General features: G+C 36.1%; 1 protein-coding gene across 38 annotated transcripts in view; it reads right to left on the reverse strand.

Moving 5' to 3' along the window:
- bt (projectin protein bent) overlaps positions 1-15000 on the reverse strand; it is a 191175-nt gene that overhangs the window by 69517 nt on the left and 106658 nt on the right. For 29 of the 38 annotated variants that reach the window (XM_076204746.1, XM_076204763.1, XM_076204762.1 and 26 more), the window contains 12 exons: positions 13787-13819; positions 13032-13156; positions 12434-12657; positions 11914-12046; positions 9251-9543; positions 8624-8735; positions 7713-7742; positions 6231-6398; positions 5340-5464; positions 2849-2878; positions 1518-1692; positions 940-1093 (listed from right to left, as the gene is read on the reverse strand). In XM_076204746.1, coding sequence (XP_076060861.1) covers positions 940-1093; positions 1518-1692; positions 2849-2878; positions 5340-5464; positions 6231-6398; positions 7713-7742; positions 8624-8735; positions 9251-9543; positions 11914-12046; positions 12434-12657; positions 13032-13156; positions 13787-13819 — 1602 coding nt within the window. The remainder of the gene's footprint in view (positions 1-939; positions 1094-1517; positions 1693-2848; positions 2879-5339; positions 5465-6230; positions 6399-7712; positions 7743-8623; positions 8736-9250; positions 9544-11913; positions 12047-12433; positions 12658-13031; positions 13157-13786; positions 13820-15000) is intronic. The other 9 variants (XM_076204732.1, XM_076204728.1, XM_076204744.1 and 6 more) reach the window with 7 other exon arrangements.

Below are 15000 nucleotides of genomic sequence, written 5' to 3' on the forward strand. Positions count from 1 at the left end.
GGATTAGGAGGACTTTACACACGCAAGAAAAGATCTTCCAACGATGATGCACCACTTGCTGACGCTGAGATGTCACTCTTTTTCAGTTGCTGTTCGAAGGAACCTTTGCTTATATGAACATAACCAACGAGTTTGTGAGACGAATTTTACGTACTTGAGCGAGGTAATAGCTCCAGTTACTGATTAAAGGAATTAATGAAAGGAACATCCTACAGGGCTTCTGTGTCCGCAACTGAAATAAACTTTGCATTTCCTATGGTACTTGAAAATAATTTTGTATTTAAAGATGCCTTGCATTTTAAATACAAGGTGAATGCTGTATTTGTGTATATGAACTAATTTATATTATTTCACATGCTTTGTTATGGAAAGTATTTTTTGTGAATAGTAAGAAGTTATGTGTTCTGTTTGATAAAATTTGTTTATTGTGCAACATTAGCACAATAGATATAATGTGTGAACTGTGCTTACATTTCGTAGTTCGCTGTTTTTTATGTGGAAATGTTGTAGATTCTGTACTTAAATCTGACCAACAGGTCTTCTATAATGAGAACTTCTAGGTTCTCTAGACGTCAAAAAATGAGTGATTAGTCCTCCTTTTAGTACGTGTCTTATATTTTCAAAACAGAATGGACTCCATCATTGTCATGTCAAAGGTATCTGGAGCATTTCAGTCCCGTGATACAGTGATCATTTCACGCACGTGTCCATAAGTATCCCTATAGTCCCGACTACATCATGTAGCATTACTCCTACATAAAAAGAGCGTCATGCAGAGTCATGTTTTGCAAATCAGATGTTCATATGTCGTCCCTTTTGACATCATCCTGCGTCAGCCTTTTGTCATACCGTGCAAGAGTTTCGTTCTTTTAGCTACAGTGCTCTGGCTTGTCCCCTCTAAGTTCATTAACGTCTCCAGGGATGGCCATGGCGCCTTACCTCTCCTCCTTGTCTGGGATGATCTCCTTGTCGTCCTTCTTCCACATGGGTTCTGGTTCAGGCTCTCCGCCATACTTGATGTCAAGCTTGAACAGTGCTCCCTTCTTGATTACGATGTTCTTGAATTCTTCCTTGTTTATCACGAAGGGACGGACTGTGGGTGAACAAAACATAAAAAAGATTATCATATTTCCATGCTTATGCCTTCCACCTCAATCTTATTATTTAATGTTGGGTATTTCAGTTAAACTAATGCGTTGTGAAACTATCAATATTTCGCAAAAACCAGAGGTGACAGAATCCACGCAAGACTTATCTTTCACTGTACTCTATCTAACTTGCACGCTTACACACGTTCACATGCACTCCTGAGAGTCGAAATTACTATACAATTCTTCTGCAACACTTACCAAAGCAATGTTTGGCTTAGATTAGTGAAATGAGGTCAGTCAGCTCAGACAGAATCCATACACCACTTATCTTTCACTGTATACTTTATTTAACTTGGTCGGATACACGCATGTTCACACACATTCCTGAGAATTGAAATCACTATACAAGTCTTCTGCAACACTTACCGAAGCGATGTTTGGCTTGGATGGGTGGAGTAGGATCAGATGGTTCACCAGGACCAGCCTTGTTCACGGCACGGACCCTGAACTCATACTGATTACCCTCCTTCAGACCTGGGATGGTGCCTTCCAGCACATCACCCTGGATCTCGACGCCCTTTGTCCAATCACCGAAGCGTTCCTGAGCGCGCAAGAAGAACGTTAGCGGAGAGAAGTGGCGTCAGAGATAAGTCGCAATATGTGAGTGATTGAATCTTTTGAGGGCAGACAGGGATTTCTCTAAGGGGAGGGGCGATTTCTTTTATATGTGTGTAAACTATTTTGTTTATGACGCATGGGGGCATGAATGATTTTTTCGATTTGTTGAGTTATGAAAAAAAATGTAATATAATTAATGCACATTGATGAATTATTTACGTATGAATTAGCAATTTTGCAAAATATTTCACTTGAAATTTATATCAAATTGCGGGGCTATACTTAAAAAGAAGTAGATGCAGTTGTTATTTATAGAGAGGGAGAGAGAGATTCAAATTAAGAGAGCACACTATAAAACTGTTTGTGTTTAAAAATATATATATTTCTATTAATTAGAAAAAATTGGCGTCATATTGAGTTAGGTTTACCTAATTCTAAGATACTTTTTACCAAATATACGCTGTTTTATGAAAATGTTTTACATGGTGAAAATAACTACATACATTGTACGGCAAAGGCAGATACAGCAATTGCTACAAGAAGTTTTTTCCAAAAGAAAAAATAGCTGAAAAATTCTTGGTTTTCTGTCGGTAAGCTTAAAGGCAAAGGAGTTTATCTAACCAGGCACGAGGTAAGCAAGCGTTTATGTTTTGCTAGACTACAAATGCTCAGAAGATAATATTGGAGATAAAAATACAGGAGAAAAAATAGAATATTATGAAAAAATGCGAGAGCATAAAATCATAGGAAATAGTATGTTTTTGAATACCAGAATGCACCACATGTAATTGACTTGTACTAAGTGAGGGGTTTGGATATGATACTGTGAATGTGGCCAAAGGCCAACTAGTCTCTCAGAGACTTGTGACATGGGGAAGAGGGGGAGGGATAGGGGGGCATACCTTCTCATAATACACCAAAAACACTAATGTGTTTTACCCTTAATTCATTATGCAAAGTACAAACAACAGACCAAATTAGGCCAACTGACTTATTTCAAAGACTTGAGTGATGCTTTCTAGCATTACATTCAGACTGAAAAATGGAAATAAAAATGAAATGAAAAAAAAAGTTGAGGAGTTAAACAGTCACCAGCCTAAGAAGCCAATACAGCTCTTAATCTAGGGCACTGAGCTTACCACCTCTCCTCCTTCGGGCATTGGTCGAGTCTGTGGGGGCAACATGAGGGTAAGGTCATATGTAAACTTCAAATTTAAGTCCATTGTCGAACGCAAAAAGCCATGAGTGAAGACTTATAACCATTCCCAGTTGCCATTGCCAGTACTAATCTATTCCAATGTTGACAATGATATACCTCATCATATGCATAGTTACATGTGTATATTTGCAGTGTGTAGATGAATATACACATGTTTATATGTATCAATACATTCTTTCATACATGCAAAAACACATGCTTTCATAAAATAACATGCACGCATGCTTACATAAATACATGGATAGTGGGGGGCAAATGATGGGTAACTCTAACGGTTCTGCATGACGGACGTTTGAAAACCATCTGTCACTCACATTCAAAGCTCATCAACACTCTCAACTCCATCCAAAAGCGCAGCTTAGAGGGGCTGACACCCGGTGTCCAAAATGGACCCAAGATTTCTCTCCTTTAATATGATTTTTTTTTTTTTTTTTTTTTTTTTTTTTTTTTAAGACAGCCGACAGTCAGTGGCTGCTCCCTTCCATTTTCTCCTACCAGCCATGGATATAGACACAGACTCACACTCATACAACACAAAATACATCCAAACATTTCTTACCAGAGAGATCAACGAGAGGTCCAAAGACTTGTATTTATCATCAAGGGGCTGCAGGCTATTCAGTGGAACTTGAAGCGACATTTGCTATTTTTACATACATACGTACATACATATATACATACATACATACATGCATACATACATACATACATACATACAGTACATACATACATACATACATACATACATACATACATACATACATACATACATACATACATACATACATACATACACACATACATACATGCATACATACATACATACATACATACATACATACATACATACATACATACATACATACATACATACATACATACATAAATACATACTCACATACATACATACATACATACATACATACATACATACATACATACATACATACATACATACATACATACATACATACATACATAAATACATACATATGTGCATACATGCACGCATACATACTTACATAGGTTAAATATATGTACATATATATGTATGTACATGTATATATATGTATAGGTGTACATATCAATTGCGTGATATTATTTGCATGGTATGTACATCTTAGGCATGCGGTGTCTGCTACCAGGTCGATTCTGTGTTGACACTGTGTCATTGCTGAGTGGTGGCCTGATAGGTGCCGAACTTATGTAGCTCTTATATACTGGGATTCTTTTTTTTTATGTTTGGTGGCGCTTGACGTGGTGTGCAATATTTGTTTGGTATGGAGTGTGTGTGTGTGTGTGTGTGTGTGTGTGTGTGTGTGTGTGTGTGTGTGTGTGTGTGTGTGTGTGTGTGTGTGTGTGTGTGTGTGTGTGTGTGTGTGTGTGTGTGTGTGTGTGTGTGTGTATGTGTGTGTGTGTGTGTGTGTGTGTGTGTGTGTGTGTGTGTGTGTGTGTGTGTGTGTGTGTGTGTGTGTGTGTGTGTGTGTGTGTGTGTGTGTGTGTGTGTGTGTGTGTGTGTGTGTGTGTGTGTGTGTGTGTGTGTGTGTGTGTGTGTGTGTGTGTGTCTGTGTGTGTAAATGTGTGTACGTATATTGAATATTTCTATTTGTGTTTCTTCCCAAAAGCATATTCTGTGATATGCAAGATATTCTTTTTTATTTACTAATTTTTTTTTTATTCTTATTTTCTAGATTCATTTAATATTTCTTCACTCACGTCTTTAACAGAACAAAGGGAAAAGGTCATAGCATTCCTTGAAGTCTGAACAAGAAAACCAAAGGTATACAAACTACTTGAACACAGTGTTTTGTAATAAATGAACTTGAACTTTCATAAAATGAATTATGTATGTTATGTGAATCAGACCTTGGCATTAATGAAACAATATGCAAATGATCAAACAAAAGGTATTTCAAATATAGACATCACAGGGCTATTGTATGACTGATGTGTACTATACTCGTCACTGTTCCATGATTTGGTATACACGCCCACACACAAAAAAACAAAAACAGGTCTAGGAAAAAATTATAGAAAGAGTCCCAATGTGCTTTCTTCATTCACAAAGGGTATATTTGAAAGGTTCAGAAACAAAATAAGATGGAAATTAATAGGTCACAAAATCCAAAGGATGACAGGGCATCTGTTTAAAAAAATAACAAAAATAAAAAATCATGCTTGACTAGTCAGTATAGTCAGAATGTCAAAAAAAGAGTCACAAAAAGGGGGGAAAGATCCAAAACAGAGAACCTGTGAAACCATCAGAAATATTCTTCATACTCCAACTACCACCACTATCAGCGCAAATGTTCTTGGCTGATTCAAAAAAACAACTGAAGAGTCTACAGAAAAAAAATATGACTCGAGAGTGTGTATCATATTGTCTTTTGAAAAGGTCACGGGACACCTACCCTGTACTCAATGATGTAGCCTGTGATTGGTGCTCCTCCATCAGTCTCAGGTCTTGACCAACGTAGGTCAGCCTTCTCCGGATCCCAGTCCACTACCTCCACATGCTTCACCTTGCCAGGCTCGTCTGTAAGACACGTGACACATTAGTCTCCTACACGTAGGCAAGTGCTATGAAGTAACACTTCATTCCAGTTTAAATTTGTATCTCTTGTGTTGTCGTAACACACTTGACAATTCATTCTTCTGCGCGTAATCAAAGACTCTTGACAATTCATTCTTCTGCGCGTAATCAAAGACTCTTGACAATTCATTCTTCTGCGCGTAATCAAAGACTCAAAAAAATGACACATCATTCGTGAGTCTAAATCTATACCTCGTGTATTGCCGTTTGACACTTGACATGTTATTCTTCAGTCCGTGGGCAAGGGCTTTTAAGGAACATATCGTTCGTGAATCTAAATCTATATTTTGTGTGTTGTTATAAAAAAAGAAATAAATGTGTTTTTAGTATTTCAGTGTATTTTTACAGCTCAAACAGCTTGATGCAACTATTAATGAATTTACATTTCATGGGAAATATTATCAACAAATGTGAAAAATATGAATGAAAATGAAAAAACGAAGTAGGTGGTACGAATAACTTCAAATTTTTCAGATTATGAAGAAGGTGAGAAGCCTACGCCAGGAGGCGTTCAACTGCGTCCGATACCATCACCTATGCCCTATGTGCTTAGACTGTTGGTGGCAGGTAACAGTCACAGCTGAAAATCGGAGAGGATTGCGGGACTCGAACCCACAACCAAGTGATTGCAATACCAGTACGCATCCGATTACAGCAACAGCGCAACATAAAAGAATAGGTTCTTAACACTGATGAAGAAGAGTCTCACCCCAAGGATCCTTGGCCAAGACGGTTTTGGGAAGCATGGCTGGTTCGGAGGGACCCATCTTGTTGTGGACGATGATACGGAACTTGTACTGCTTCTTGTTCTGAAGACCTTCCACCTTCAGCTGAAGAGTCTCATCGGCAGCAACTTCTCCGATAGTCTCCCAGCCTCCTGCGAAGAACCACGACACAAAGGAGGTCAGAACCTCAACAATAATTTTTCAATTTGTATTTATATATCTGTTGATACATGTATAAGTATATAGAAGTAGATATCTGACAGCAAAATGCTTGTTTGTTTAATATGTGTAAATCACTCCAAACGAACATGTGTTTGTAGTAGTGTGAAACTCGTCATTGTTAATGGAAGTGCTTGTCCTCTGAATATTCTACTGGCACTGACGAGTGAATTCATAGACGTTTTCACGTTAGTGGCACTCTACTCACCTCGAACAAACTATGTTTGTTCCTTTATAGTTTTTTTTATTAATTAATTACTCATCACAGAAGATTCACTGATTTAATTATTATTTCTCTATGATTTGTTTTTTTTCTATATTCTACAATTATTTATATTTCAGAATCAATTTATTTCTTTATAAGAGTAGGAATTTTGAGATTGATTTAGATTGTTCATATTCTGATTTATACAGTTTAGAAGCTTCTTGGCATTAAAATAAAGCAAGACTAATTTGAGCACTTTGACACTTGTCATGTTAAATCTTCAGATATATAGATTTACGTGTTAAGCGTTCGACAACCAATGATATCAGTTGTCCTTTGCATCCCATTCTACTTAAATTATTCTCAGTATATTCAGCTTATTTAGACATATCAATGTGTAGTAGTTTCGTGATGAAATACTTCAAAGATGAAAAGGTAACAAGCTTGTATACATATACATACATGTATACACACACATACACACACACACACACATATATATATATATATATATATATATATATATGTATGTATGTATGTATGTATGTATATATACATATATATGTATACATATATATATATGTATATATATATATATATATGTATATATATATATGTGTGTGTGTATGTGTGTGTGTGTGTGTGTGTGTGTGTGTGTGTGTGTGTGTGTGTGTGTGTGTGTGTGTGTGTGTGTGTGTGTGTGTGTGTGTGAGTGTGGTGTGTGTGTGTGTGTGTGTGTGTGTGTGTGTGTGTGTGTGTGTGTGTGTGTGTGTGTGTGTGTGTGTGTGTGTGTGTGTGTGTGTGTGTGTGTGTGTGTGTGTGTGTGTGTGTGTGTGTGTGTGTGTGTGTGTGTGTGTGTGTGTGTGTGTGTGTGTGTTTGCGCGCGCGCGCGCGCATAGAAATACTCATCAAGAAATTCCCAACACTGGATACCATTTTCAAAAGTAAAAGGATGCAAAAGGATTATATAATATATGGTATGAAGATAAACTATCTCAGCGTTTGTTGTTAGTATTTTGGCTTGTACTTATTTTATGTGTACCTGTACGCTCCCACAGCTTTGGATCCGATGCTGTTGAAATAGAACACAAAATAATTTGTAAACATGCACAAAGATACTGGGAGAAAATGAGGATAAAAATAAACTGAAAAACTAAAGGGACGTAATGGAACTACAAAGTAGAGACAGGGAATTCAAGAAAGCGAGGAAATCAAATCAAAGAAACGCAAGTGACATTTGTGCTTGTATATGTTAAATGTTTGCTACGTAAGAGGATAAACTGGAGGTATTTTGATTTCAGATAGGAAAAGAATATATGATAAAAAAAGGTGGTGGATACGGTGCACTTCTACTTAAAAAATAAATGTAAAAAATAGGCTTGACACAATGGAAAAGCAAAACTAAAATGGTTACAAATTTATAAGTTGATTTTATAACTAAACTGTGCTTGGGTACCATACTGGGAAAAAATAATGGCAGGTGGGGCTACTGATGCAAGTAATCAAGTAAAAATTTTGGGAGGAAATTTTACCAGTGTAATCTAATCTACATAACAGATATCAATACACAAGAAAATTTACAAAATATATAGTGACAAAAATGTACAATCAATGGAAGGTAAATATATGTCTTCCATCATGAAAAAGTAATACAGACACTACAAAAATCAGATAACAGCTACAAAAAAAAGGTCTATCCGCAAGGGAGTGGAATCAATGTACTTCATTGTTTACGAAGGATTTAAACACTACTACGATTCAAAGGGTTAACAAAGGGATATGAAACAGAAACGTGGACAATACCGTCGGGTAACAAGAAACTTTAAATGTAAACAATAACAAGGGTCATAGTGAAAACTAAAAAAGAAAGTACCTCTTCAACTCGCAAAGACAGGGTGAAGCGTTGTTCAACAAAGACGAATAATATTGATTTTTTTTTAGATCTTCACTTACCCTTGACGCTGTAGTCTTGCTTCTCAACGTTGTAGTAAGTGAGAGGAAGACCTCCATCGTCTTTGGGTGGTTTCCAGTCCAGAATACAAGAGGTGCTGAATATCTCTGATACCTGTAAGTGATTACTCTTTTAGTTATGTGTCTTATCACGTCTGCGTAGGAATATTAGTGTATGTTAAAAAAATTCTGATTCTCTAAAACGAGCTAATTGTGACATTTTGTCAATAGAGTGGTAAAAGTTATTTTGGCCACTCATTGGTTATGCTTAGTCTTTTTAAAGACGTGAATATGAAAATGAACGATTAGTTGCTAATAAATGCTTTGTTTCTCTCGTATTTGGCAGATAGTGAATAAGAGCCGAAGGCCAAACCCCCTGCGAATCAGGGACCGGCGCAGCCGGTGGCTTGTATGTTATATATTTTTCTATTTTCATTAAATATTGACCTGTAGTCCGTCTTTATATTTAGATCAAAACCTGTTTTAGTGAAATACAAATACTACAAATTCAAGACTTATGGGAAACTTTTCTGTACATGTTTTTCCTGCAGGATTTTGAAGGGATTTCAAGACAGAGTTAACTTGTAGATCCTAAATAAGAACTGTTTCGTTCTGATAGTGCAGCCTTACCTCGACGCCAGTTGGTGGGCTAGGCTTGTCCTGCATGTTGATATGGATTTCCTTTTTGCTCTCTCCGGCTTGGTTGGACATCTTGATAACATACTTGCCAGTCTGGTCCCTAGTAGGCTTTTTGATGGTGAAAATAACCTTCTTCTCAAGTACTGTGATCTCACAGTCCTTGACTGGCAAGGCCTTGCCATCCTTCATCAGCTTAGCCTCCACCTTGGTGAGGCGAGGTCCTGGAACTGTAGAAGAGGAATCGTCGACGTTCTCTTGACCCTGAGACGTGTTACTTGAGGGGACTGGCGGGAGAGAAGCTCTTGTTAGTGGCAAGCGAGTGTTAATTACACTTCAAGACCAGATGAAAACAAAAGAAAAGTATGGGCAGTGGAAATATTAGTCGCTTCGGCTGAAATAATAATAATTATTGGGGAAAAAACAAAAATAAAAAAGCGTTATGAATTGTGTTAGATAATCATGGTGTTCCAATAAAGGTTTCGTTAGAAGTCTTAGAGTGATTGGGTCTGGCACGAATTAATATTGTTCAGGGAAGTGGATATCATAAAAAAAATTATTGGGTGGTGGTCATAGTCTGTTTGTAATGAAGGGAATCTTAAGTAGTTTCCTTGTTATCTGTGGGTTTAGGTTTAAAAAAGAAATACAGTAAATAAAATGTATTTCATTTGTGTCGTTATTAAGGATACATAGGGATAAATATCTATTGGGGAATTACATGAATACAAACACCTCTTACTATTCTTGTAGTACTTCAAGCATGGGACGCATTACCTAATATTTTGGTTTGGTAATTTAAATGACGGTTTAAGTTAATATAATTTGCAAGTTTTTGTGATAATGCTCACTGATCAAATACTATAGCTTAGTATCAATATGCAAGCTGGTGTGGTGTACTAATATAAAGACTTTTCGCAATCTAACATAATAGAAAAGGAATCATAGAGTTATAATTACAACTTATCCCATCGTGACAACACTTGTTGAAAAGTAGATTAATTAGGGATTTATATAAACTAAATATGGTGACAAGTCAGACTTGCAGATGTCCTTGTTAATGTAAATATTTTGAAATGTAATAGCTGAGGCCACGTAATAATTTAGTTAACTTGCATGTTGAATTAGATCAAATTATATATGGCGACCACGTCACGCAATTATCTAATTATATAATAAGTTGATACAGATTGAATATATTATAACAGTGCTCATGGAGACAAATGTATAGGTAAAATAACCAAGAAAGCTTAGGATAAACATGAGGAACTTTGATTAGGCGAAGGGCTCATTCTTCTTAGAAGACAGTTACATCTGCAAGAAATTTCGGATAAGGTAAGGAATAGTCACTGGGGTTCAAATAATGTGAGGCATCACTGAAAGCAGAAAGCAAATAAAAATGGTTGATTAATGAAAGCAGAAAGGAAAAAATATATAAATAAGTAGGTAAAAGTTATTGTAATGATAAATACCGGCAGGGAAGATTAAGCTACGTAGAAAAATTCATGATAAAAAGCAACTCAAAAAATATTGCAGTAAAAAATATATATTTTTGTAGGTTAATAATTTTGAAAAGATCATTGATGATAAGTAATGTCAATCAGGTTGGTTGGAATGTACCAGACATTTTAGTTGCAAGTTTAGTCATTTTAAGGCTTTAAGCAAATGGAAAAAAATGTGGGTGCTCTAAGTGCAAAATTCACGGCTGGCAAAACTTCCAGGCAGTCCACTTGTTTATGCTATACAGCCGAAGTGGTGACAGTTTGCGTGTGTGTTTGCATGTGAATATGAAGCTATCATTAACCCTGAGCATAGATTCCTGTGAAGACACATTTAATGTCATCATATCAGGCCTTTTTTTAGAAACTGGTAGATCATGTGAAAATTTTGCCAACTGTGTATAGGAAAAATTTTGATTCTTGCACAAAGAGCATCATATTTTTAATTACTTATATCAATCACTCACACCAGATATTTTTTCTTAAGCCGTTAGATGTTATCAGGATATGCCTCAAAGGTATTTTATTTACGCTGAGGCTTGGCTTCATAACTTTTCAAAGAAGTTATGACTTATTTAAGCTTGACATACCTCATCTCCTTCAAGATAATAACTATCGGATCAGTACTCCAGAGAAAAAATGTGCAGCTAAAAGTTTGTTGAAAATTAGTGTGGAGCCTTTGACACGCTCCGCCATGTAGAAAATATGTTTCAAGAATACGTAAATTGTGAGAAATGTACTGAAGTGATAGCTATTCTAAAGTACTTCTTGAAAAAATGCATGAAGCCGAAAGGTACATTATTTGTAGGCCAACAATGCTGTAAGGCTGAAGCTGAGCTTCTCTCTTTCAGGACACATAGAAAGTTATCCTCAAAATTAGCCATTAGTCCCCTCTAGAAATTGTTTCAATGCTTTTCCTAATTGTTTTGTACATAAAGCTTACTTTAGTAATTTTCTTATCCAAAGTTGTGACTTTTACTCGTATTCTGTCTCACAGAACACGTTATTCTTTTATAAGACTCTTCTGATTTATCTATTTTCTTCATAAATTTACTATTGTTTAATCTACTAGCAAACTAACCTATCCAATATTCTTGATATTTTGAATCACAGGATTTATTTGTAACTAGAAATGTCCCACAACTCTATAGCTCTACTAACTTGAGTAAGGAACTTCAAAGATGAGTGGTTTTGTCACAGGGCCTTCGATGGGAAGTTCTGGCTTGATAATCGGGGGCTTCTCGCCTTCACCCACGGTGAGGCTGCAACTGCTCTCAATACCACCACACACGCACTGTGAATAAGATCATACATGTGACAGGACTGAAGATTATCAAAAGATTAAACAAAAATATGATAGAGAAAATTTATGTACAGGCGAATTGTAGATGATTATGAGAAATTCATTTTCCTTGAGAGCTCTCCTTTATGTCTAGACCGGCTTTTTACTTTCATGAATAGACTGAAGGCAAATAAAATATATAGAAGTAATATGATAAAAAAAATTAATGGTAATACTGAATACGAGGAAGGTGGAAAAACAAGACACGAGTCTTCTTTTTACATCTTCCTCAACTTGTCACAATGTCTCAAAATTATCTCAAGATAAAACAAATCGTAAATAGACCCATATCTTCTTTTTCCATCTTCCTCAATGTCTCAACAAGACTGAATATCTTACCTTCACTTCACCCTCATCTTCGGGGACTGAGCTCTTGAGAACGAGCTTGTGGGCTCCCTTTCCAAGATTGTGGATCTCATAACGGTCGTCGTCAGGTGAAATCTCTTTGCCATTGATGCTCCAGACCACACTCGAGGTTGGGTCAACCAATTCGACCTCGAAGGTGGCCGGCTGCCTCTCGTATACGTTTGTGTCCTGGAGCTTCTTCTTAAACTTATTTTCGTCTGAAGTGGGAGTTGGTCAAGAGTTACAGAAGGTAATTTATTTTATTTTCTTTAGTTATAACTATGGCGAGAGCGAATGTGCCGGGACACTCATGTTTAATTTGATTTTATTTAATTATTGTTATATTTCAATTTAATCTAAATTTACCTTATTCTATCTTATTTTGTTTTGATTTGTTTTATTTTTCCTATCTTAAAATATTCTAATTAATTTGTGTAATTTTATTTCATTTTATTTAAATGTACAGGTGCAATAAGATTTTGTCTTAGTCTACTCAATCTTATTCTGTTTTATTCTATTTTATTTCATGTTACGTTATACTATTTTATTTCGTGTTATTTCATTCCATCTTATTTCATCATTTTCTACTCACATTGGACAATAGTCTCGCATTTCGTTTCGTCGGCGTTGGTTCTGCATGTGTAATGACCTTCATCCGACATCTTGATATTCTTGAATACCAACTGTCGTTTCCGGCCATCTGCTAGAATCTTGACACTGATGAGGGAATGGAAGTAGCTGTCAGCTTCACCGTAAATGGTTACATATAGTCGCATGCATAGGCAATCTTTTATCAAACAAAGCAGCACAAATTCAATTTTGGATTAAAAGAAACATATCTTGAAGGCAGCGAGAAAGTGGTAATATGAAATCTCAGCCAAGCCAATGCTTTGTGCCTTATAGCGCTTGGGTGATTTCAATGCTTTATGGTGCTGATCCACGACAGCATGTGAAAGGAACAATCTCCAGTCTTTTAGAAGCAAAGCTGTGCACTAGTCTATAATGAGCCACAAACATTATAGAACATCAATGGACATTTATTTATTCTTCCTTCTGTGGTAAAATCTAATTTGGTTTATTTAAGTTGATATGGAAAAAATTGTGGTTTAAGACTATACTGCTCCACAAGATTATTCTGGAATCTTATATCAAAGGAACTTAACAAGCAATTGGGCTGCGATTTTATTCATAAGTCACTAGTGAATTGATTTATATATTGTTGGAATATTTTGTAAAAACATATCCGCGACAATTTTATCCATTATAAGTAGGTCTTGTTTATTTAAGATGGTTTCAGAAAAAGCAAACACCCAAACGAAGTTTTTCTCTCGTGCTAAAAGTAGTTACCTGTTGTACCGCAAGTACGAGCATATCCGGGCCCTGGCAAGACATAAGTACACACAGTTGGTTCAAGGGTACATAAAATCATGGGGTTATTCAGAAGCCGTCCAGGAGGAGTGCATTGAGAAGTTGTCGTAGAGATCTGTTGTGACGCCGATATAATGTCTGACTGATGAAAGTATTACCTGAAGTGCTTTGTGTGTGCTGCCTTGAGAGTGATCGATATTATCCTAGTTTTTCATTATCTTTGTGTGCTATTTTGTAGTTTTTTTTTTTTTTTTTTTTTTTTTAGGTAGACTGTTTTGCGTGGCAATTGAAAATCTTTCTATGTCTTGGAATAACGTCATACTTTTGGAAGTATATTCAGAAACTGTTCACCATATATATCTCGGATGTACTAAAGTACGGCCAAACCTAATTTACACTATGGTGTCAAAGGCTTATCAGGTAACAAAAAAATGGCCGCCTTTTGTAATACTTTAACAAAATGGACCGCAGAATAAATGTACATACTATCAAAGATGATAACATGATAAAAGTTAATCATTAAGATTCCATTTAATTACTGTTCATATCCTGCATTACAGCGCAGTAGTTATTCATTAGAAACTTAATAGCATTGCGTGACTAATGGTATTAAATTGTATATACATACATATATGTATATATATATATACTCTTTCATCTTTTTCTCTTTAAGGCCAGTATGGTGTCATTCCATGTTCAGAAGTATGTCGTGATAAATTTCTATTCGTAAGATGATCAGTGTACGTATGTGTTCATCGTTGCATGTTCGGAAGGGAAGGGACAATATACCACAGTTGGAAACAAACAGGGATACTACCACATGGACGGTCAAATAGATTGTAGGGGCACAAGACAAACAATAACAATGAAGACTGTAGAAGGGAGACATATCTGCAAACAGGAGGTATCACAGGACTTTTTTTCATCTGTTAGAGACGATCTCAGGCTGTCAAACCGAATAAAAACAATTGTCAATGGTGCACAAAAAATGATAAGCTCTTGTAGATAACCACGTTAAAAATACGCTTACGATACCAAAAAAATCATATCAGATCAGGTCGTGTTGACTCAGGTGCGACCTAAAAAAATAATCTGATTCAAAGATAAATTTGTTAAAGCAAAAGTCATGTTGCCCGAGAGAGACAATCATGGCAAAAAAATAGGATTAACACATGTAGCTTTTCAAGAAGAAC

Source organism: Oratosquilla oratoria, chromosome 21, assembly GCF_046742065.1.
Source record: "Oratosquilla oratoria isolate Oo_2021 chromosome 21, ASM4674206v1, whole genome shotgun sequence".
In the NCBI taxonomy this organism is placed as follows: Eukaryota; Metazoa; Arthropoda; class Malacostraca; order Stomatopoda; family Squillidae; genus Oratosquilla; species Oratosquilla oratoria.